This window comes from Micropterus dolomieu, linkage group LG11 (genome assembly GCF_021292245.1).
Source record: "Micropterus dolomieu isolate WLL.071019.BEF.003 ecotype Adirondacks linkage group LG11, ASM2129224v1, whole genome shotgun sequence".
Taxonomy (NCBI): domain Eukaryota; kingdom Metazoa; phylum Chordata; class Actinopteri; order Centrarchiformes; family Centrarchidae; genus Micropterus; species Micropterus dolomieu.
In genome coordinates, this window is record NC_060160.1 from 3,770,932 (window position 1) to 3,795,838 (window position 24,907).

The 24,907-nt window shown below is 41.9% G+C and overlaps 1 protein-coding gene across 4 annotated transcripts in view; it reads right to left on the bottom strand.

Annotated features, from left to right (window-relative positions):
* hectd1 (HECT domain containing 1) overlaps positions 1 to 24,475 on the bottom strand; it is a 68,276-nt gene extending 43,801 nt beyond the window's left edge. For 2 of the 4 annotated variants that reach the window (XM_046062146.1, XM_046062142.1), the window contains exons 1-25: positions 24,273 to 24,475; positions 17,053 to 17,212; positions 16,083 to 16,232; positions 15,760 to 15,994; positions 13,246 to 13,473; positions 12,890 to 13,171; positions 12,492 to 12,762; positions 11,857 to 11,933; positions 11,359 to 11,457; positions 11,062 to 11,176; positions 9,149 to 9,323; positions 8,730 to 8,868; positions 8,472 to 8,642; positions 8,007 to 8,229; positions 7,500 to 7,847; positions 6,245 to 6,456; positions 5,980 to 6,126; positions 5,762 to 5,856; positions 5,236 to 5,341; positions 4,987 to 5,121; positions 4,590 to 4,729; positions 4,106 to 4,318; positions 3,567 to 3,677; positions 3,218 to 3,384; positions 2,746 to 2,922 (exon numbers count right to left, since the gene is read on the bottom strand). In XM_046062146.1, the coding sequence (XP_045918102.1) occupies positions 2,746 to 2,922; positions 3,218 to 3,384; positions 3,567 to 3,677; positions 4,106 to 4,318; positions 4,590 to 4,729; positions 4,987 to 5,121; positions 5,236 to 5,341; positions 5,762 to 5,856; positions 5,980 to 6,126; positions 6,245 to 6,456; positions 7,500 to 7,847; positions 8,007 to 8,229; positions 8,472 to 8,642; positions 8,730 to 8,868; positions 9,149 to 9,323; positions 11,062 to 11,176; positions 11,359 to 11,457; positions 11,857 to 11,933; positions 12,492 to 12,762; positions 12,890 to 13,171; positions 13,246 to 13,473; positions 15,760 to 15,994; positions 16,083 to 16,222 (4,006 nt within the window). In that variant the 5' untranslated portion in view covers positions 16,223 to 16,232; positions 17,053 to 17,212; positions 24,273 to 24,475. Of the gene's footprint in view, positions 1 to 2,745; positions 2,923 to 3,217; positions 3,385 to 3,566; positions 3,678 to 4,105; positions 4,319 to 4,589; positions 4,730 to 4,986; positions 5,122 to 5,235; positions 5,342 to 5,761; positions 5,857 to 5,979; positions 6,127 to 6,244; positions 6,457 to 7,499; positions 7,848 to 8,006; positions 8,230 to 8,471; positions 8,643 to 8,729; positions 8,869 to 9,148; positions 9,324 to 11,061; positions 11,177 to 11,358; positions 11,458 to 11,856; positions 11,934 to 12,491; positions 12,763 to 12,889; positions 13,172 to 13,245; positions 13,474 to 15,759; positions 15,995 to 16,082; positions 16,233 to 17,040; positions 17,213 to 24,272 lie in introns of all 4 variants that reach the window. The other 2 variants (XM_046062143.1, XM_046062144.1) reach the window with 2 other exon arrangements.
* Between the last annotated feature and the right edge of the window lie 432 nt (positions 24,476 to 24,907).

A 24,907-nucleotide genomic window follows, 5' to 3' on the forward strand; every position in this document is an offset into this window, starting at 1 on the left:
GAGAGAGAGAGAGAGAGAGAGAGAGAGAGAGAGAGAGAGAGAGAGAGAGAGAGAGACAGGTAGAGGGAGGAAGACAGACAACAGAGAAGCAGCTTACAGTCAGAGCAGCTCCACACTGGACCAGATAACAGCAGGATACTTTGTGTGAAATGCTCCTTTAAAGTCACAATGAGCCCATAACCCTGTTTTCAAAATTTGTAGTAATCACAATAAATATTTTTAGAAATGTAAATTTTATGAAGACATATTGTAGAGAGGTGAAATCACTGCTCATGTTTGTTACGATGTAGTGATTTGCTCCTTGACCAAGAGTAATTGAAGAAAACGCATTTTAGATTTTTAGATTGTTTAAAAATTGTTTCTATCATTGTTCATTTATTGTGGTTTTCAATAAACGATTCACCACATTAAATCAATTTTTTTTACATCAATTATGTGTTATGTTACCTTTTTTAAAAAATGAAAACAAGAATAAAAAGAAAAATATAAAAATCTGCATACTAATAACTGTTAAATAAGCACTTGCGCCACAGCTAATAACGCAACTCAGGGCTGCCAGTGGTCACAGTAACACTACAAGCTTTCTGATTCGGCAGTTTTTCCAGGAGCTCAGCAAAATATTACAGTCAGAGCACCTTAGCCGTCAACACACTCTGAGACCTGCGTTTGTTTCGTGGGCTGACAGAGTAAAGAGGAGAACGGCTATCCATCAAAACCCAATATCGTAGATTATTTATTTATGTGCGTCTCATCTCTGGTAAACATGAAAACAAAACAAGAAATCAGCTGTCAGTGGAGTCAACATGCAACCAACGCCTCACATCCCGTAAAAATTCCCGCATCCTTTTATCGTTTGTTTTAATCTTAAATAGGAGCCAATTAAATTTGGAAGAAATTGAAAAATACATTAACATATTAGTATATTAATTGTATTTATAGTTTAAGTTAAATTTTTATCTGTAAATCTGCAGAGAACCTGTTGGCTTTTATTCTAAGTGAATGAGAACGGGCCTATATTATTTAACTTTATACTAATATAGCATTTGTTTAATCAATATGCGTAAATATATGCGTGTTACAGGGGTGGCTGGGTGGCAAGGGGATGTTTGGGAACCACTGCAGTAAAGAACAATAAGTTCACCGTCGACACGTTTTTAAACTCGGTCCAGGTGGAGCAATAAGAGAGAAAATATGAAAACAGTCACAGAAAATGACAATCAAAGCAAAAGTAGAAAATATTTCTGGCAAATGCGAAGCGTCAACGCCACAAAGAAAGAAATTAAACTGAGGAAAATTATCCTGGTTTATGATTTTTAAACGATAATCAACAGAGCTGCTGGTGGCGTCTGCACGCGCTCAGCTCGCTGGCAGAACATCAGATCTGATAACAAACACAGAAACACCAAGAGGAGCAAGAGGCAGGGAGGAAGAGGAGAAGAGGAGGAAGGAAGGTTTATGTTACTTCCTGCACAAGCACAAATCCGAACTTTTATTCAGATCTGATTTAACACCAACTGTCCAGGTGGTCATGTCTCTCTGCAGGGATTTAGGATAATTTGTCTAGTGACACATCTAAACTTACAACAAGTGTAAAGTAAACCTGGCGTAACAGTCACTGCTAACATAATATCAGTGATGAAGGCGTTCTTCCAACAGTGTACTACAAGTTGTCTACATGGGAGCCATTTCAGTCCTGTTTTTATTGAATACACACAATGCTGTTGTCTGAACACATCCTTCACTAAGTGAATTGTGTAGACAGCGTCAGCTGGCTTCACCGGAATGTAAAAACTTGAGTGCAGTGAGCAGTTATCACGAGTGAAAAGAGGTATCCCAGTCAGTAATGAAGTTGCAGTCACTGTTCTTATTTAGCCAACTCTAAGATCAGCTGCTACAGCAGTTACTGCACCATCCTGGAAGAAGCCGTACAAAGAAAAGATCATATTCTAAGACCACATCACAGACAGATGGGACGTTTCCATCAGACACTGAACTCCAAGTCTACGTCACAGAGGTTATGGGTAATGATGTGAAGGAATGTTCAGGGAGAAAACGGTTAATGGTTGCTTCTTACATGAGTTTAGGTCCCGTCTCACACAATGACACATATTGTTGAGTAAAAAAAAAATGAATGGTGACTGTGGGCAGACATTTGAACCAGCAGGTTGAAAAACAAACTTGTAACTGATTTTGCGGCGGAATTTTTGTACTATTACTACTTGAATTTGTGTTTAATACATCAACAGTTTAATATTTTGTTTGATGAATAAAAAAAAAAATTAAAACATGCAGTAGCCATTTTAATTTAATTCTTCAAATTAAGACTTTGTTTTCTGTGACACAAACAACAAACTGATTCAGGTCTTCATATAGATCGGCGCTCGTATGCTCTCCTCCATAGCTAAATGTAGAGTTTAAGAGAGTTCAATCCAAATTTAACTAGCTGAGACTCTCACAGACCAAAATTGGAACTTCTTAATTTCATATTATGAAAATACAAATACAAGTTTTTAAATTCAGAACTCGCTGGCACAAATATCTGCCTACAAAGGGGCCCGACTCCCTGTTTCTCACAGGGAGTCGGGCCCTTTTAAACCTTGAGACAAGAAAGGAATTAAATCACTTTAAATGCAACAGTTAAAACAGGTTGGTTTTTGAATCCAGCGTCCTCTGAAGCTGCAATGTGAATCATGACATGTTTTTATTTTTCAGTTTCAGTGTCTGTTCTCTCTGGACGTGTCTTACCGTTGTGAGCCTCCCCAGTGATGGTGCCCTCTCCACTCGGGTTTCCGTCCTGGTCGCGCCACTTCCAGTCGATGCCACGGACGACCCGCGCCCCCGGGACGATGTACTTCATCACCTGGGAGCGGAACAGTCGCCTCTGCCGGCGAAGGTTCGCCTCCGCCTCCTTCACAGCTTTACCTGAAGGAGGAGGACAGGTAATAGACTAAAATGTAGAGGAGTGTAGCATAAAAAAAAATTTCTGAACAGTTGTTGTAGGAAAAATTTGATGTCTAAATAAAATTTGAGCACATGTTACATTGAACGGTGAGGTTATACAAATAAATGCTCAAAGTTCCCACACTTTGTTGGACACTGAAGTTACACATGCACTCAATTTGGCTAGAAGTTGGGCAGGGATTCCCAAAATTTGCCAAAATTTCAGAAACTTGCTCAATATTTTTAGGAGAGAAATAACCACAGAAGACAAACTTACCGAGCTGGTCTTCACAGACAGCAGTGACAGTGCCGTACAGCTCGAGTCCAGACAGAGACAAGTAGTGAGTCTGACCGCTGGCGTTCTTCCCCATCTGTTTGATCCTGATGTGTCTCCACCCCTGCTTCTCATCTTTTGATGGGTCCAGAGGCCATGTGGCTGTCGACCTGACACATACAAACACACACAGTTAGATGATGAGGTAACAGCATCTTCTATAGTGTACTTAACGTAACTCTTGGATGAAAAGCCACGTGCCGACATACAGTCTGTATCTACTTCTGCTGAAGCAATTGTTCATTATAGTTTATTAACTGATCAGTTCATTGGCATAAGAGGAATGTTGTACCCCGGTTCGTTCAGGCTGCAGTCGTCTACGTGGGTGTAGAGAGTCGTCCAGTTCTGACCGTCCTTCGACACCTGAAACACCCAGTTCCTCAGTGCAGATCGGCCATAACCCCTGCCGCAGAAAGAGGAAAAGAAACCACATACATCAATTAGTAAATTTCCCCCTCCCCCCCCATTTGTTACCCGACATGTTTTACAATGAAGGTGTTTGTTTTATTAGTTTCTGTGTCTAAAGGCTGTGGGTTCATTTCACACAGTCTGGTGTATGTTTGTTTCATTAACTGGTACGTCTCAGGGTGAATGTTTGTTTCATTCTAGTATGTCTCAGGGTATTTATCTTTTATTACCAGGTGTCTTTCACAGGGTACATGTGTTTTACTACTTGGTGTGCCACAGGATATAGGTTTGATTTATTACTTGGCATGTCTCAGGGTGTATGTAGGTTTGTTTTATTACCCAGCATGTATCAATCAGGGTGTACATCTGATTTATTAACTTTCGTGTCTCAGGGGTGTGTTATTTAATTTTTATTTTTATTACCTGGCATGTCTCAGGGTGTACGCTGAGGGGATGACCCAGAGGCCGAGGTCAACTGCAAACCAGGCGTTTTTGTCGTCATTGGTATGGCAGTTGAGGGCGGAGCTATCCCGACTCAGGATGTCCTCCAACCGCCCGTAGGGGAGATTCCGCCCCTCTGATGATGTCACCACCACCAGGCCATAAGCAGCGGGATTTACCCACTCATAGGCCGTCCTGAATGGAGAAGAAATGAGGCTTGTAGATAAAAATGTATGATCTAAGCTGGAGGTTCCCAGGTTTGTCTGGATAGGTGCAATATTATGTCAGACCAAACCCCATTCAAAAATCTATAAAAATAAAAAATAGGTACATGCTGTATAAAACGTGACTCTTGCAGCTACTCTTAAGTATAAAAACACGTAGTCCACCAAAAAGTACATTGTAAAAGGTCCTCAGTTTGCTTTAAATAAAATACTTATAGTTTGACTGCAGACGCTGTACGTACTTGGCATTAGTTCCAACCCAATAGATGATTCCATTCTCGTCAAAGTCGTGTTGATGCCTGAATGTGAAGGTCTGTCCTTCCCTCAGCTTCCTTACGAAGACAAAGGATGACCGTTCAAAGTCGTACCACTGCTTTGCCACCTGGAGGACACAGAAGAGGAAGCAGAGCGGGAGGGAGCGAAGTTAAAACTGAACTACATTTCTCCACAGTGTAAAATGAATAGAAGCGCTGCCTTTGATTTGGTCTTTTTCGGTAGAGCACCACGTTTTTTGACACCCTCAGAGTAATAATCCAAGCTTTGTACAAGTATTTTTTTAATGTGGGTCATTCTAACTTAAGCACATCAGAGTTACATAACGTGTGTCTGGTTGAGTATGTGTCTTCAGTGCGCCCTCACCATCTTCAGCAAGTACTGCTCCAGAGACTCCACAGTAGCGAGCGGCTCCATCTTCAACATGCGACCAGTTCGGTCGATCAGAGCAGTCTCGCCTGGCGCTCGCTCCAGACGGAACCGCAACCTCCTTGTCAAGATCTGATGAGCACAAACACACTCCACTAAGTTTGTCCTTCAGAAGACATGCATACACAACGGCAATCAACGGAGTTTCTCCAAACATAGACCTGGATCCAGAACACACTGACTCACCTGCAGGTTGTATGAGGATCCTGGAGTGTCGTACAGGTGCAGAGGTAGACGTTCTATTGACTCCAGGACAGCTATCAGTTTACGGATTAAGGCAACAGCTGGTCGGCTGCAAACACAGGTTTTAAATTTAATCTGACAGTTCAGAAACAGAACCGAGAATAGGCGGACTATATGGAGCGTACTTTATTAAAGGTCCTAGAGCTGGACAGTTTGCATGCCCAGCGTGTTTGACTTGTCCTACGCCAATATCGTAAGACAAAAGTGTGTATATATCTGTTCTGAATAGCCACACTGGAAGGGTAACACTTTCAGTTGTATGAAAGAAAATTGACAGAAATAGTTCTTCACCTCCACAAAGCTGACCAATCGGTGTGTAGTGTCTGATGTGTGTATTATTCATCGAGTTTGGGGACATCATGTAATTCGCAGCACAACTCAAATCTGACTAGCGGACTGTAAAACCAGAGTAATTTACCACACGTGTGGACCTTTAAAGTCAGGATGTGAACATGTTTGGTGCAGTTACCTTTCATCGTCTTCATTCTCGCTGAAAGCCGCCTTAAAGACATTGATCCTCTCCATTAAAGGCTTACAATCATGTTTCAGGTCCAGTTCCACACTCTGCACACAGACAGAGAAACTTTGAGACTTCTCAGTGACTTGCTACGTCTTTAAGGATGTTGTCATGTTTCGGGCGAATACGTGACATGCTGTTGGTGTGATGGTTTTAAAAAGGACACTTACATTGTTGAGGACAGTGAAAAGAGCCTGGACCAGGCCACTGCTACACATCTCATATGGAGAAATCGTGTTTTCATCTTTCAAAACTACGATCAGGTTCTCTAGAGCGGTTTTCATCAGGTCCCTCCATGTGTTCTCCCCTTCAATACACTGTTAACACAACAAGGGAACAAAAATCATGCTGCATACTGAAATAAATACCTCCCGCATGATGACTTAAAGTCTGGATTTGATCCAGGATTTCAGAAGTGTGCGTGTGTTTATGTACATGTCTGTTGGTGTGCAGCTCCCAGGCGGACTCCAGCTGTGTAGAGATGTTCCTCAGGGTAACCACCACTCCTCTGGGCATGCTCTCTACAGCTTTGAAGTGATCGTCGTACAGCTCCCTCGCCATGCTCTTCACCTTCTGCTTCGTCTTCTCTAGCTTCGACTTTAGCTTTCTGCCTCGCTTCCCAGTCCAGCCCGTCACAAACTCTGAGCCTGCACACACACACACACAATGCCAACATAAATATAGATAAAACAACTTATGGGGTTCAAGGACCAATCTTGTTTTAGCTGGGTGGTGTCATAAGGGGACATTGCATTGTATTTTTTTTTTTATGTGTGCTGATGATTGACAATTAATGCTTTTTTGAGATTTATTTTACCCATGAGTGCCTGGATGTCACAAAAGCTTTTGGGAGTAGCCATGATAACTGATAATTTTTAAGTTGTAAAATCCTGTCTTGCAAACCTCTATAGTGTTCAGGTGCCTGATAAACCTTTAAAGCAGGCATCTGTTCCTCAGACGAGACTTTCTGGATCGTATATCATGGCACACCAGTTCCCTAAAAACACCTTTTCTCACTTCTGCATCTGGTAATGCATAAACCTAATTTGGGAACCTTTTCTACAATAAATCTGTCAAAAGTCCCCCATTACATTATGGACAAACACAGTTCTGGTAAAGAGAGAACAAAAACAATACAGGAAAATCAAAAATGGTTAAGCACTTTAACTAGAAAGTCTTGGACAATCATGGAAGGACACCAAGAACTTCACCAGCCATCTTTTGCAATCTGTGTCCTGCTGACAGTTCAATAAATCAGAAGTGCTGTGATGCGACACAGTCAGAATTTCTCTCTTTTCAAAAGGGTTTACATTTGACAGACAGAGAGATCCTGTGTTTATAAGAATGTAAGTTTCAGGGGTTGTTAATGTGAAAAGTTCAAAAAATATTGTGTGGTGCTTGTTAGATAATATGAATCATGACTAATTTATTTATTTTATTAATTTCTAAGTATTTAACTTACTGCACATGGACTTACCCCAATTACAGTTAAGCGCAGCAAAGTATTGCAATAACTTGTATTTGAGAAAGGTCTCTATCAGCTGTATAAGTTGCTGTTCAGTTCAATTTTCTGTTCAGTGAGGCTGAGAACTTGTTTCAAAATCATGAATCAAGGTTCCATGTGATTTAGACGAACAGTAACTTGCATGCAGCTGATATGTGAATTAAAGCTACAAGATTTTAAACTTTCCATAGTTTATTGAGTTTATGTTGATGTGTTGTTGCAACAGCTGCAGGAAGATGCGTGGATCTGCTGGGAAATGCTGAGACACACCCAGTGAGGTCTCGGCGGTGAAGGAGTGTTTAGTTCCTCTGTTGGACTCGAATACGAAGCCCGGCAGGTCTTCCTTCAGGATGGTGGCCTGCTGTCCGTCTGAGTTGTGGATGGCGATCTCGCCGTCCTTCAGGCAGGTCAGAGACCAGTTCCCCACCGTCAGCTTAGTGGGACCCACACTGGACAGGATGGGCTGACTGGCTGTTACAGGTTTCACCTGGCTCCTCGCCCGTTGCAGCTTTTCTAGGAACTCACTGCGAGACTCTGCATGAGGTGAGAGGAGAAGGGGGGGGGGGGGAATCATTGAGGAGGAGAAACATGAGCAAGAGGGCAGACAAAAGAGATCAGTCAGGGCAACAACTAAAAAAACACAAAATACTAGGGATCAATATGTTGTGTGTGTTATGAGTTAATTATTTGTACCGGAGCTGTCCGACCCCCCCTCTGGACTTCCGCTAGAGTACATAGTGGCCAGCTTCCCATCCAAGATGAACCTGAACCAGCCGTTGGAGCCATTTGAGAGCTCGAGTGCAGCAGCATCCGACCAGATGTAGAGACAGTCCCTCCCTCTGATGATAGACCAGTCCTTCCAGTGATACGGCTTCCCCTGCTGGATCTCCCTCGCATCCTCCTGCACCTCCTCCTCCTGCAGAAGAAACAACATGACACTGCAGTGTTCAAGCTAAATTAAATCTTAGAAAAGAAAAAGGTTTTAAAGGATGATTCCGCTGATGGAACGGTCCCCAGACCGCAGCTGCTGGATCAACTTTGTAAGCTGCAAAAATGGATATATAATAAACCAGAAATATCCTTTAAATCTGAAGCCTGTTGTTCGTCTCTTCATCCGAGATGCTTGTTTGCACTTGCAGACACAGTCGCTCCATTTACCTTCTCAGGTTTGGTTTCGTCCTCGTTCTCGTCATCAGACGCCGGTCCAGCCAGAGTGGACACCTTATTGATGACTCCCAGTCGAGCCAGCTGATCGAGAAAAACATCTCCACCTTTATCCACCAGATCTCTGATGATCTGCAGAGCCAGGAGGTGACCGTCGTCATCGTCCTGGAACACGGAGAGACGCACACATAGGTTTCACACCTTTTAGGGCCATGAGTGCAGAGAGCGAGTGTGTGTGTGTGTGTGACGTACCTCCTGGTCGAGGACAGTCGCAGTGATCTCCACCAGCACAGTGGGAAGATTGTGTCCCGTCTCACTATCACACACCTCCTTCAGTAGGACTTCACTGCTGTAGTGAACCATCTTCCTGATCAGAGCCAGACTGGCTTTCCTACACACACACACACCAAAACACACCCAGCTGTCTTGTGAACACGTGTATGCAGAAATATTTGTTTTTCCTTTTACTGTGAACAATTTAATTTTGATTACATTCTTACAAGGAAAAAGGCAGAAGTGGGAAACTTAGTAAGACTGCTGAGACTAAGTCAGCCAATGACAGACAGCTTGGCTTAAAATTGCAGTTCACCTTTTATCTGTTCTAATTAGGCTGTTTTATGGTGTAGTCCACAGTTTTTCTACCTTACATTAACTGTTCTAGGTCAGATTACCTAATAGAAGGCAGCATGGTTTGCTGAAAGGTTTGTGCAAAAACAGGCAGAAGTCTCCTCAGGTAGATCGGAGCCATTTCTGGGTCTCCTTTGGGCTCGCTGCCCTCCTCCTCCTCCTTGTTCACATCTTTCTTCTTCTTGTCGTCTCCCTTGTTCACCGGACACATCCAGTCTCCTGTGACAAACACACACACGCAGGTTTGTGTTAACTCACTGGTGCTGTGCGAGCAGCCCCACCTACATTCCCTCTCATACAGAAGCCAGTTTGTTTCTGCGTCATGTCGGTGAATATTTTTGGCTGTTTGCTAAGTCTATAAAAACTGCGACAGTCTCTGAAGAACACGCACTGTATCTTTAGCTTTGTTCAAGAAAATGAGCAGGATTTTGCTAATTGAAAAGTTGGAAGTTCAGTTCTCCAAAGCTGGGAGCCCTCATTTAACCACGTTTGAGCCAGGATTGTGAAGAGGAGGGTCCACTGGGCCCATTAGTACCTTTCTAGGAGAGAGGAACATACATAATACTACACACCATTAAAAGCTACACTAGCAGAAGACGACAGAGCGCAGTTTCTCTCTGTATCTCTTTGCCAACTCACGCAATAACGTCAATTGACAACATTTAATAAAAATATTTGAAGCCTGAGCTGATTCTGTTCTTCACATGCTGGGATGTCACAGTGATGGGTAATGTGATGTTTTAAAAATGAGTCACTGCAGCAATGGACTGCATTTTATGTGTTACGAATGCATTCATCTAAGAGGATTTGGGTTATATAAAATACTCATGACTCAGCCGGTGATTACTTTCCTATATAACTACTGGGGGCTGATCATGTTTTTGGCGACAGCTAAACATTCTCTTGTTGTCATTTGATGTACGTTTTATGTATTTTGTCATGTCTTATGTACTTTAATCTAGGGCTGAAATGACTCATCAAGTACATCGATGTTTCGCACGGACATTTATTACCTTGGCACATCGCGCTTACTTGTGTGAACACGTGATTATGATTGTGCTGTTTGCAAAGTGGAGGAAGAGAGAGAAAAAAGCGAGGGACGAAGAAGAAAGTATCCAAAGTATTGGATTATTTCAAGATAAAAGAAAACAACTCTGTAATGTCATAGTCCGTCCACCGTAAAATAAAACTTATGTCGGCTAACGTTACTGCTACAGCACCTGATCAGAAAGCAGCCGGTGTTCTGCCAGCGGACCACAGACAAGCTAACAGTAACTTTAGCATTTAACTGAAATCATGATTGATTGTTGAGTTGAAGGCCAAAGCAAGCTGCAGTCCTCAGCTGAAAATGTGCACATGTGCGTTTGTTGTTCTCCTGGTGGGGCCGTGAGTTTGGGTTGTAACGTCACAGTCAGGAGTTACCTGGGTGTCGGGGAGCTGCACCTCAGTATAACTTGTATAGCACTCGGGTGATGTTTGTGTTGGTACAGCAGTTGTCTTGTTGGTCTGATGTTCGCTGTATGACACACAATGAATTTCCAAAATGGACTACTAAAAAATCTATCATCTATCAAGGTGCGCAGCTGATCCCATTACCGGGGTAAGAGGGCGACGCCAACGCCGCCAAGCAAAATTACTTCTTAAACGATGCACCTATGAATCAATGAAATAATCTACAGAAGCTTCGAATACTATAATCATTGTTAGATGCAGACCTACTTTCATGTGTGTGTCCCATTTTCTGTGTGTTCTATGTTTAACCTTGCTGCAAGACAAATCTCTCTTCTGGGACAGTAAAGTTTAAATCATGGGTTATTCTGTGCGTTAGCCATCTTCTGCCACAAAATCAAGAGCAACAGATAAATTCCTTTGGGAACACTGAGTAGCAGTGACAGTAGTAGTAGTAGTATCAGCTGCAGTATTGAATAGTAAACAGTAATATTATGTGTTTACTAACCAGGGGACTGCAATATAGCCACCACCTCACTGTGTCCTCTCTCCCTGGCCTTGTCCAGAGGAGTTTTCCCGTCCTCATCTCTCAGATCAGGGTTGGCTCCATGACGCAGCAGAGTCTACACAAACACACACATTACAAAGCAGAATAAACATCAAACCTTTAGAACAAAACTCGACTCCAGGTTAGAGCTAGTTACCTGAAAGGAAAACTGAATAGACAGACAGACATGTCACAGAATCTGACCTGTGGATGCTGTATTTACAGTGTGTATTCACTCTGTGGATCTGTGTGCGTTACCTTGGCTACTTGTGGACGTCCGAAACAAGCAGCGTAGTGTAGTGAGGATGACCTCTGACCTCTGTTGACGTCCGCGCCCCTCTCACATAGAAACTCCACCTGGAACAACAACAAACATGTGTTTGGTCAAACTAGAATTAAAAACTTGAAATACAAACCTACAAATGACTGAACACGAGGCGCCAGATAGTTGAAATATTTGGAATTTTAGACTCCTATGGAATTCATTTAATTACGATAGTACATAAAAATTACAATATTAGCATTGCAATGTGCGCATTAATCTCGTGGCACAGCTAAAGGCTGACATTAAAATCAGTCTCAAGATTTTAGACAGTCAGCTGAAACGTTGGACAGGGGTAAATGTTGCTACAGGACAAGTCAGTCTGATCATTAAATTCAGTAGGATTAATCTCCTGGAGGTCGTGAATGTCTGTACCTAATTTAACAGCAATCCATCTAAAAAACAAAGTGGTGGACAGACTGAGTGCCATTTACCATTTCCTGTGTGCCAAAAGCTGAGGCCCAGTTAAGCAGCGTCTGTCCAACGTCGTCCATGAAGTTCACCTCAAAAGCTGCAATAGAAAGCAGAGGATTATTTAAAAACAAGATGACAGCCGTGATAGCCACATTCAAAAAGATGACACAAAAATGTGGTTTGTCAGGGATGGGTTCAGAGGGAGGTTAAGCTCAGGAATACGGGTACTTCTGCACAATTTCAATACAAGAATCTTACTTTGTACTTACTTTCTTGCAGGTGAAATGCACATAAAAAAACAATACTAGACTAAACATGCACTGTATTCTTTTTATTCGGAGGGAGTCATAGGGAAAGTGTTTTATAACTGTTCAATAAAATTTTACATGAGTCAACTCATTTATTTAATTCAACTAAATTGTTTTTACATTTCTATTAGAAGGGTTACAGTTACAGTCTGAGAAAAAACACCACATATTTCAATTTCATTGCTCGAGTTAATCCCCATGGAAGGTTTCCACCTTGAATAGTCACTAAATTGTGCAACAGGAAGATAAATGTAAAACTCTATCCACAAGACTCCTGTGTTGAGGAGTACAGGAGTCGTCTACTCCTTTGCTGTCGAAAGTCTTATCACAAGTGTTTGTGTTCTTACCGCCGGTGTCGATGGCGTCGATCAGAGCATCCGTGTCCTTGCTGCGGATACAGTCAATAAGCTGTCGGTGTGACCTCTCCCCTGAACTGTCCAGGCGTCGCAGGCCGGGGATTCGACCCGTCGACCCTGCTGTGGATTTGGGCAGCGCCTTTCGTCCCTCAAACAGGAGCACCAGCAGGAGGTCCACCAGCCGCATGGTGTCCAGCACACAGCGCTCGTCTCCTCCCAGAGCGGACTCCATCGAGTCGGGCAGCGCGGAACGCAACAGGTCCTAGAGACGGTAGAAAAGGGGTGGGGACGCATCAGACGATGTTACATTTCTGTAAAATCTAAAGAAAATATGCTCGTTATCTGTTTCTTCTAGTTTGCATTTTAGCGTTTCAGATGTGTTGACCTACATATGTGACGAGTGGCGATCCCCTGCACAGCGTGGACAACAGGCTGACGATGGTCGACACCTGGTTGCTCACTTTAGAGTCTGGGGCCGAGGGGGCGCCGCCCGTTGAGGTACGGCCAGGCTTACAGGAGGAGGCGGGGCCTGACACTGTGCCGCCGGCAGCCGCCATGCGACACAGCAGCTCCTCCGTCAGGCCGTGTTTGGCTAAAGGGGCGGGGTCCACACCACGGCGAGTGAACCTGTCAGCCAATGAGGCGAAGCATCGCAGAGCACCATCTGACACCTGGGGGACAGTAAGTGGTTAGTTCTACTGAAAAACCAGCTGCTGAAAAGCAAGCTTGACCCCTCTGTAGTTACCTGGTGGTCTTCGTGTTTGAGGAGGCTGGACAGCGACTCCACGCACGTCTCCAGGGACGAGTCCTGGGGTTCCATCTTGCTGCACAGTCGGGACACCACGGCCATGGCTGAGTGCAGAGTGTCTTTATGAACCAGATGGCCGCTGTCTCTGATGAAACTCAGCACACAGTTCAGGCCACCGGCCTCAAACACAGCGCCAGACTCCCTGGTACAGATCAGTTCCAGCACCTGGACAACACACACACACACATAAACAAAATCTAGCAGGAGGACTCATCTCCATGTTTAGATACCTCTGAGCCAGAAGTCAAACCTCAACCAGCTGAATTGAAAGTAAAAGTAACTTTGAAAACAAATTCGGTGTCAGAATTTCCTGCGGTAACAGGAAAGTTTCCAAAGGATGTTTACTAAAACGCTTGCAGGTTTAAGGACTACAAAAAAAAAAAAAGTGTCAATCATTCTATGGCGGCAGATTCTCCAAAATCTCATGGATTTTCTACATTTCTCCATTTTCTATAATTGTAAATTTACTATTTTGGGATTTCATTGGATCGGACAAATCAAAAACAATACACCTGAAGACATCACTGAGTTTTAGGGAACTGATGCACATCGTTCACTATGACATTTCATAGACTAAAAGACTAACAGATTAAATAATTAACTGTACAAATCTAATCAAAACCTCTTAAAAAAATAAAAAAAAAGGACAAATTAAATTAACACGAGATAAAGCAGCACACAGATCAGCGTTGGGACATGAGACGCTGACAGACTTAGGCCTGAATAAAGAACACAACTGTCCCGTGATGTGTATTAATAAATATCTGGTAGCACATGGTTATGGATCTCCTGCCTGTGGTGTGGCTCCGCTCCAGAAGCCAACAAAAACACAATGAACAGGCTGATCTCTGAGCGGTTGTTACCATGTCTTGCAGTGGTGGAAAGTAATGAAGTACAAGAAAGACCGGGTTGCGTGTGGAAATGCATTCATATGCACGTGCATGAAATTTTACTCGCGCATTCGAGCAAGACACACCTGTGCAGACCGGTCCAGACAATGATGTGATGTTTAGTTACATCTCTGGACTAATGCAAGATGGGAAGCAGTGGTTTCACATCAGCTATGAATACGGTGATCAGAGGGGCAGACTGGCCAATATGATGCACATCTCTCAGTAAATAATAAGCATCACATATTCAGCCAAGTAATTTTATAAATAGTATTTTATGTGTGTTGAAGGAGAACTGGAGGAGCCAGTTTGAATGGGCCTGATGCAGCTGATAACATTTATATATAGAAAATATCTATAATTTACAGAAGCTGTGCTTAAGCTGCTCCACCAAGTGACCCAACAGATTAGCCCCCAGTCTTATTAGACTTCATGAGGTCTGAGTTAGTGCGCAGAGGTCTGTTCAAATCAGCATTGGATTTTTCTAAAAAGAGGTTTCTATTCAGGCTTCTTACAGAGGGAGGATTGTAGTGACAACATTGTGGTGTCAGGTGTGACTGTGCAGCAGCTCAGTTTTTGCTCTGTGAGCAGCAGCCAGTTTGTGACAGAGTGGAAACGTAGCTGGTAGAGTTTTGCAATATAAACATCTGATAACTGAAGCAAACCTTTCTCTGTGTGGCACTGTGAGCTGCACTTAATGATGGGAACTGAAGTTAACATGTGGGTTTTTGGTGAGATTGTGAATTGAGAAGTGTTTTAGTTAGTTTTGGTTTCCGCTTCCTTGTCTCATCTTAACATACGCAAAGTCCCAAACGGGGGTTCTGTGTCTGTCAGACAGCAGAGCAATAACGCAGACTTATCCTCTTCACATATGGGAAATATCCACTTGTGACTCAGTTTTTCTTGATTCACTATAACTGATAATGCTGTATTCAAACCTGCCTTGAGTGACTTTAAAAAGATAGATTGTGTATTGTAGGATCAATAGATTTTGATGTGTAGTATTTTTAAGTTTGATTACTTAAGTATTTTTAAAACCAGGTACTTTTTACTTTCTCTTAAGTAGGTTTATAATGAATGACTTTTACTTGAGTAACATTTTTCATGTAGTATCTGTACTTTTACTTAAATTGAGTACTTCTTCCACCACTGATGTCTTGGCCTCAGTTAACCTCCTGTTATCTTCCTCCACTGACACTTTCCCTGTTCAGGATAATCAGACGTCCTGACAAACAGCCACTTTGATGAGATTTCACGTCAAGCTCCCACATGACACTAAAATCATGACAGCACCACAAACAGACAACCTGGCCCCCTCAGGTAAGTCATAACTGGGACCAGAATGAGTTGGAACAAACAGATTTTTTTTCTCTGTACATCTTTGTCTGTCCTCATTACAACAATTTTTCAAGAGTTCTTCTCTATAATTGATGGTAAGTAATCCAGCCTGTACAAGTTCCTCACATATTTAAACCTTAGACTCAGTTCTCTGCATATATATTACAATCATTCTAAAACACTCTGGTGTAATCACTAACTATAAGACCTCGTGTCCTCCTACCTTGACACATTGCTCGGCCAGGTCCCTGCTGGTCCTGTTGTTGAGCTCTACCACCACCAGCCGGTTGCAGAGTGCCTTGATGGCGCCGTCCACTCCCACGATCCTCCGGGTGCACTCTGCCGACACATCCAGGTAGTAAGTAATGGCTCTGGCCGTGACCTCCAGCACATTATCCGGAGCGCTCTCATCCAGGAAAATCTTACAGAGCGCCGGGAGGAATGTCCGAGGAGGACAACTGGAAAAAGAGAGGGACGACAGAGGAAGTCAATGCAGGTGGTCGACCCTCTGGCTGAATCTTTTGTGATCACAAACTGAAAACTCACGTCTCGAAGCAACGGTCGACGTTGTCCGACATGAGCAGCAGCATGCAGAGCTGCTCCAGAGCGATGAGCTGCATATCCCGCTCATCGCCCTGCCCCATCTGCAGCCATTCCAGCAGGGTGTCTGGGTCCACGTCCGCCATGATGGCTAGCCTAAAGGGACAAAATACAGAACATACACCAGCTTAACAGCAGTATGTGTGTGTTTCATTTACTGTAATTTTAATTATTCATGTGCAATTCATTCTGTATATCCGTTTACGGTTACTGAGGATGGATGCAATCCCAGCATGACCTGGGCAAGATGCAGTGTACACAAAACTTTCACTAGAACAACATGAACATTTTTAAATACATGCATTAGAAGCTTACTTTTTGTAAAATGTTCCTCTGCCATTTCTTTGGCAAATGCATTTTTAGGCAAGTTACTGTTAATGCATCGATGATGAGGAAAATCACAAAACACTTTAAAGTGTTTTTTATTTCATGAGAAACAGACTGAATCTGAAATTTAATGAAATTGCCAGATATTTCGCCCAAACAATTAGGTTAATCCTCGACTTTCTCCTTGCTCAGTCTTCGTCTTGACTGAAATATTCGTTCTTCTTTTGAGATTATATATATTTAACACTACTAGTCTGTTACTGTGTTATAAATTAGGATCTCCCTACCTGATGACCTGACTGGCTAACATGACTAGCATTGTTTAGCTAATAGACAAAGAGCTTCACACTGCCAAAAAGCTTTCAGTCTTGAATTTATGCTTTCCACCTGCCAAGATCTAAACTGCAGATATTTGGTTCATAGGGCCAAATAAACCCAAAGTCCTGCAGTGAACAGTGGAGTACAAAGACTGTCAAACAGCTGCAGCTTTAGAGGTCAAGCTTTGATAATGACCTCTATCTGAAATGCTAAATTATTAGATACACCTTATTCTTGCTCTGACAGTCGTTTGCATCACCTGACTTCTCACCTGGCTCCCCGTTGGCTACCCGGTCTGGCTCAGGGCCCAATCACTGCTCAAAGTACTGTTGCTGTTTGGGACTCATCCAACCAACCGGACGGAGGGAGAGAGGAAACACAGACAAGTCACTCGCTCTCACAGGGGTTTCTGGGACATGTAGTCTCTTTACCTGCAAACCAAACAATGGGAGGAATCGAAGGATACATTTAATTAACTGACACCGAGAAAGAGCATGATGTAATTGTATAATTAAAACCTTTATTTAACCAGAAAAAGCCTCATTGAGATATAAAATCTTTTACAAGAGCTTTATGACCTTATTCACATAAGAATTAAAATGAAATTGATCATTATTTAAATGGGGCAGAGGTTAATTGAATATGGTACGCTTGTTTATTAAGCTCTGGATAAGTGGACAGTTTATACAGAGCTGTGGCCAGTTACAAGATTACTTTTGATTGTGTATACAGGATAGTGAATAATTCTTAATAATAATTCCAAGTTGGTAAAATAACCAGATTCATTAAGCTATGCGGCCAACAAATCTCTTTAAATCCCTGAATCTTTAATTCAATCTCTCTTAAGATAGTCTCTGTAAACTCTACACACGCCTGCAAAGAAAAATAAACCTGGTGACATAAACAAAAACACCAGACTGACTGAACATGGCCAGCCTGCACTTGCCAAGCCTGCCAAATTGTAGAGAGACATCAAAGTCCACCCAAACTGCCGCTAAATGTAATATTAATGTGAGGGTACTCACTACAGAAGGGGGGTGAGAGACGGCATCCTTGCTTATACATTTATCTAACGTCCGTTTTTGATGACTCGAGAACAGCAAGTGCTCGGCCTCAGCCTACAGTCAGTGTTACACTGTATTCTGTGACCGTGAGATTATGTGAGCTGCAGCAGTGCTACAACCATTTCACCTCCACGTAACTTTAAGTGCAGACAAATCTGTGATGTGGCGCTTCTGCAGCTGTGCTAGTTGGGGAACGTTTTTCCCTGCAGGAAAAAAAAAAGGGTCAGGGCGGGGTTAATGAAAGTGTGAAAATATGTGGTGAAAGCGCCATGCCCTCTCAGAGTTAGGTTTGATACTGAAGTAAATGAAGACAGTACTTTTATGTTTAAGATGTCTTCATTATGCACTAAACAAACTAGCTTAAAATATTTAATAAAAGGATTCAAAGGGTTTGGATTTGATAAAATCCTATCACATTCCATCCCTATTCCCAAGAGACTAGAGGCTGTTGATAAAGGGCAGAGGACAATTCCTGAACCACAGACCAGCTGTCAAAGCTTTACAGGTGGAATTTAGACAATAGAATTTGTACCACACGTGCTACCGGTAATTAGACTGAATGAGACCTGCTCTAAATGGTGTGCAACAAACAGACGGACAGTGGTAAAGACCATCTAAACCGCAGCATGCGTGTTTGAGGAAGTTCAGGATCTGACGAGCTAATTTAACTCCACATTATCGTCACAGACAAACAAGCTTTACAGGGACTAAACTCTGATGTGATTTCCCTTTAAACAGAGCCGCAGCGCTTCCACCGTCGACTGCAACCAGCCGATATGCAAATCTGAAGAACCTCGATATGAAAAGCTGGTGCTCAGCTGCCCGTCAGAGGCAGTAGGATCTCTAAGTAACATCATTCGTGAAATAAATATAAGAGCTTTTAGTGACGGTAATAACAGTTCTCTGTAGAACACAAAAATAAATAAACAGGGAACCAAACCAGCAGCGGAGGCAGAGCTGAAACCCCCGTGCAAAAGCTTTGTCTTTAACTTCCAAATCGAATGCTTTTATTTACTTTGAAACTAGACACTGAAATCATTGCCTGGTACAGTTAATAATGTACCATCAGAGAATAAATAAATCAGCAGAAAAATGAAAAAGAAAATCGTTTTGGGTGGGGGAATGTGGTTTGGCAGGTCACCTTAATAGCTGGGAAACATTGCTGAAACCTCACAGTCCTTTATTTCTGTGGTTAACATTACACATCATGACACAGGGAAAACAAACGTTCCTTCAAGGAAGTTGAAAAAAGTCCTGGCTGCCAGGTGTATTCTGGATAATAACAGGAGCTTATTTATTTGCAATAAGGTTAGATATTGTTGAGATTTTAAAAAACTGATTCTGATTAGAAAAGAAACTTGTCTTAAAAGTTGTATAAACACGTCACATCTGTTACTGCTGGGTCAGGAGGATTTTGGGAGCTAAATACAAGGTCAGAGTCCAGACGAGGCTGATGATCCTGTGTAGGGCTGAACGATTTTGGAAAATAATCTAAATGCGATTTTATTTTATTTTTTTAAAGACAATATTGCGTTTGCGATTCAATATGCGATTAATTTTTAAACTCTTTACCTTCTGTATTATTCAAAACAGACAAGTAGTGAGTCAGTGTACAGTATGACCAACACAATATTAGAAAGATTATTATGAGCAATGGTGGAGAAAATTTTTTAATAATATGAGAAAGATCATTTGAGTCAAGTCATGGCATTAAATAATGATATAATATCAGGTAGGGCTACCTACAGACCACAGGAACAACTAAGTTCACCACAGTGTTATACAGTAAGCGCTCAATACAAAACCCACTTGAACCCCAGTTCAAGCACCAATTAATGAGTCCTTATCTCAGTTCAAATCTCCTAGGAGTCCGTCTTTCTATATCCCAGTAAGCAAACAAAAAATACTCAGTTTGAGGTTCAATTCAAAAGTTGGCCAACGAAAATAAAACCAAGTGCCGCCTCTGGTTTTTTAATAGACAAGATTAGTAATTCTCCAACAAGTTTCCCACCTCCGATGCTGGTAAGCAGATCACTGACGCGAGACAGCTTGGGCCTCTTTCGGACTTGTGCGTTTGGTTTGTAATGCAGTTTCACATATATTTCCTGAGCTGACTGGTGGCTGTGTGTGAGACGCAGGCGCCAATTGTCACAATACGCTTACCTTACTACACGCGTCTTTCTGTTGAGCATTTTTCCTGTCAGTCAAACCTGCGGACGGCCCGACGATTTCACCCACCACCACGTTACCAGCGGGTGCTACTTTCATTCCCTATGTTTCTGTAGTGTCAGCTTCTGTCAAGCTTAAGGCCATTGTACTACAAAAAGTCAATGTACAGCGTAACGTGAAGCTGATGCTTTGTCTGCAGACCGCTTTAGTCTTGTGTCATGTGACCACTGTGTAATTGCAGCCTTTGCGATTTGAAAATCTCATTTTATCACACTGTGATAATATCGCAAATGCAATTAATCATTCAGCCCTAATCCTGTGTGGTTTTTCTAACCTTTAAGCCGCTTAGATCAATAAAATCTGTAATGGTGTATATGTAAGCGAAGAAGCGGCAGATCAACAAAATAGTTTGAACTCCAGGTCAATATACTTGCTTTTTGCACAGCTTTTACCTGCATTATCCGCACATCTGCCATACACACAGTCTTCAGTTGCTGTTAAAAGCTCCAGTAAAGGCTAGTGAGATTGTTCCTTTTGGTGAAACTACTTTTCCCAGGGTCAGGGATTACATTTCACCCTCATGTTTGGAGTAGTTCAGAAGCAATGTGTCACCATTGCATAATTTATTTTTAGACTGTAAAATGTCCCACTCATTTATTTACAACGTTAAAGGGTCCTTGTGAAAAATGTTTATGTTGTCTTCAGGTAAAAAAAAAGAAACAAGAAGGGGGAACGTCAATAGTCATGTAATTATAAGATTCTCGAATATCAGCCTCAATCTAATATAGGTCGGGCTGTATTAGCAATGCTACTGAAAATTAGCCTAATCACCTCATCAAGCAGCTGCCCATCCCTCATTTGCCTCATGAGCTGCTATTATCTAGATACAAGTCGCCTGGCTAAGAGCTGCTACTAACAATTATTATAACCAAATATATTTATTTTCTTGATTATGTGTTGAATTACTTATTGACCAATATCTCTTAAATCCCAAGGTGAAACATTTAATGTCTTGTTTTGTCTGACCCACAGTCTAGAGCTGCAATGATTAACTGATTATTTGTCAACTATTAAATCACCAACTTTCATTCATCTGTTTGAGTCAATTTTTAAGACGTCATCTTGGGCTTTGGGAAACGCTGACTGACATTTTTCACCATTTTCTGACATTTTATAGACCAAACAATTAATTGGTTAATCTAGTTGCAGCACTACAACAGTCTAAAGACATGACGTTTACTTGATCCCAAGAACAATCTCACATTTCATGATTAAATCAATGGATTACATGATTAGCTCTACACGTTATACCAGGTGGAGATGAGGTCAGAGAGCCTCTGTGCTTAAGTTTTCCTGACTTTCCATAATATCTGGAACACAGCAGCAGGCAGCCGCTCTGTCTGGTAGCATAGCACTGCAGCAAGGCAAGCTGGGAGTCTGATGGGTCCAAGCTAAGTTGATTAGGGTCTAATTTGAAGCCAACCGGCCTGTCTGTCTGTCTGGATAGAAACAGGCTGTGCTGGAGTCTGGACAGATCCTCTTATCAACAGATTAATCATCACAACTTGCCAGAGAGCGTCCTGACCCCCCCCCCCGGGGCAACCACAGCAGGACCGAACAGCCAGTCTGTCACTCAGTCAGTCACATGGCTCGTCTTTCACCAACTAACAGAACAATGGCCATCTCAAACTGACTGATTTAATCACAATCAACCTCGCCTATCAACACCATGATGATGAGACTGAGTATCAACCTCAATAACTTTACATTTGCAACGGTTTGATTATAGGGTGGTGATGGCACAATGGATAAGACTATGCCTTGGTGTGAGAGACTCGGGTTCAATCCCCCACTGTGACCCATCCAATGTGTCCCTGAGCAAGACACTTAACCCCTAGTTGCTCCAGACCTCTGTATAGCGCCAGCTAAATGAATAAATGTAAATGTATAGAAACCCGCTACATACAAACATGGACAGAATATTTACTCTGATTTTAACTGTCATTCAGTTTGTTTAGTACTGTATTTTATTAATGCAAAGTTCTTATACAGCCGTTTGTGTTGGATCACGCACTGTAGAAAAAAAAAGGTTTTACTAACCAAATTAGGTGTTGTTTTTGTTTAGTATTGTTATTGGTATCGGTACACTTCAAACAGTGAAGTGTCAAATCTAACAGCACCCGAAACCTTCTCTGGCACTGGGGATATGTTAATGCATCCGTTTCTCTTTTGATGTTGATTCAATTACAAAGAACCAATACAAAACCAGTGCCCTCTTTTCCCCAAATTTAAAATCTGTTTACCTCGCTGTATTTAACCAAATAGTTGTCATTGGGATCATTTTTAAGTAAAAGGTAATAAATAGTGAGACAGTCACCTGACTAACATAACAGAAACGACACTTTACAAAGAAGCTTTAATGTTGATTGTGACCTTATGGCGATACCAGATAAATAAAGCCAGTATTGACAGCAATACTAGTTCAGATCGATGCATTCTCAAATAATTTGGTCATACAACATGGCTGTATGACCTTCTTCATATGAAGACTACAAAGACATTTACGCCAGTTAAAAAAGTTTCCAACAATTCTCAACCCTACTGACTTGATAAAGAGACCAAAACCCGAGCTTGAATTCCTAATACCACATACAATGTGACTAACATTTACCTAACAATTACTTTCATTTTCTGTTAATCTGATTATTATATTTTACAAGTCATCACTTGGATTATTAAGTGTAGAAAATAGCAAATATGCTCATCACATATTCTGAAAGTATAAAAAGGTGACATCTTCAAATATCTTCTTGTGTCCTATCAAAAGTGCAAAACCCAAATGTATTCAGTTTACTGTGAGCTATTAGAAGCAGGTATTTTTTGGCAAAAATGACTCAATCAGTACAATTGCTGCTAATTTATTTTCTGTCAATCCACTATCGAATTAAATCAACAGAAAACATATTGACTGCTAGGCCAAGGATAAGTATAGTTGTAGTTAATCAAAACATAAGGAAGTTTGGTGACAAACTCATGACAAATGTGACAATCATTTACCACTGTTCAAACATTTAGTTTGTCAGGTAAAACTCCCTAAAATTTTCTGGTTCCAACTGCAAAAATTAGACAATTTAGTCATTTATGGTGTCATTTCACTGGAAATTAAATCTATGGGTTTCACTTTAAAGCGAAAAAAAAAAAAAGGTAACAGAAGAATTTTAACACCTACAAATGGGCAACACCACAGGGCAAGGAAGACCATATGGTGAGGCTGTTTTGTAAACTTGATGAAGTTGTACTTTAATCATACTAAGAGAAATTAGTTGCAGCCTTTGTGTGAATGCTGACATTAGGCTTCTGGTACTCGTGATTATTCCCCCCCCCCCAATGTTCCCCTGCCTTACTTGAACAAACCTCCTTTGTTTCCGACCTCAAACTTGTCCAGCATCAGAAACTCAGCCACCATCAGACTTCTTACGAGTAAACAGGGCAAATCACAGGGTTCAGCCATCTCTGACAAAGCTAGCTGCGTGACCCCAAGTTTCATCATCTGGCCCGGGTATAAGGAGCCTAATTATTTCATCAGACACAAACCGGCATAAGAGGATATAGCAGGGATATGTTACTGGTCACGTTAAGCCTTCTAGCGAGCTCTCCAGTCGTGTACACAGGGGTTTTATGGCCATCTTACAGAGCTGCTGCCAGTTTCTAAGCTTTATCTAACGTTACCTGTTAGCTTTAACTGACTTGCTAATGTAACGGTGGTTAGCAACTGCGATGTTATCAGGCCGGTAAAACAAACTATAACACACAGAAAACATCCTTAACCTATAACCACGAACCCAACAGTATTAGGAGGAGTTAAATGCTGATTTGTCATCCTGTAAGTTAAAAGACATAAATGACAAGCAAGCAACGAAATCCGCTAATGTTAGCCGGTTAGCAACATGCTAGCTAACCTAAACGCTAACGGTAGCTTAAATAACGGCAGCGTCCTCGGGTTTCTGAGGAAAACTCGCATTTATAAACGACAGGAAATCGTTGCTAATTAACAGACAAAATTGACCACGGTTTATTTATTGTAAGAGTAGCGTTAATGTCCATTTGGTGAGCTAACTATACCCGCGGCCTCGGGCTTCTAAGGCGAGCCGCGGGGCTCGAGTTCCGGGAGAGCCGAAAGGCCGCTGCGCATCTGCGGACGCGCGACACGAGCGACCCCGGCCCGGGCTCGCTTCTCCCTGCGATATGAGACACTCACCGTTTTTCGTTTTGGCAGAGACAATCCGCGGTATGGATTAAGATTTGCTAGGTCCAACTGAAGGGTGAAGATTTGTATGTATCGCCGATGCCGGTGGTTTAAATCAAGGCGTTCCCATTTCTTCAGAACGGGTCTAAAAAGGTCAGAGTGGACGGCGAGGCGATAAACAGAATAGACCGGATTGAAATGGAGAGCTGAGCCGACTGCTGCTGCCGCGTTCAGGAGCTAATACCGAGCTCGGAAATATAAAATATCACAACATTTATTATTTATCTTTCCTTTCTTTTTCTGTATTTCTCTTCTCATTTTGCACGAGTATGCCGGAAAATTGTATAAATATCTTTTTGTGCTGTGCTGTGTGAATAATTAATAAAAGGTTGGCCAAATAATAACGTCAAGAAACAAACATTTACTGTTAGCAAATGTAGTTTGACTTGCATTTTAAGTGTGACTATGTTATAGGGTTTGGGACATAGGTGTCATTTACACTGGGGACACTGGGGACATGTCCCCACCACTTTTTGAAATGACTGATTTTGTCTCCATCGCTTTTTAAAGCATAATTTGTCTAAAAAAATATTCAGAAAACATGCAATGCAATTAAAATATAGAAGAAACAAATGTGAATTTTCCAA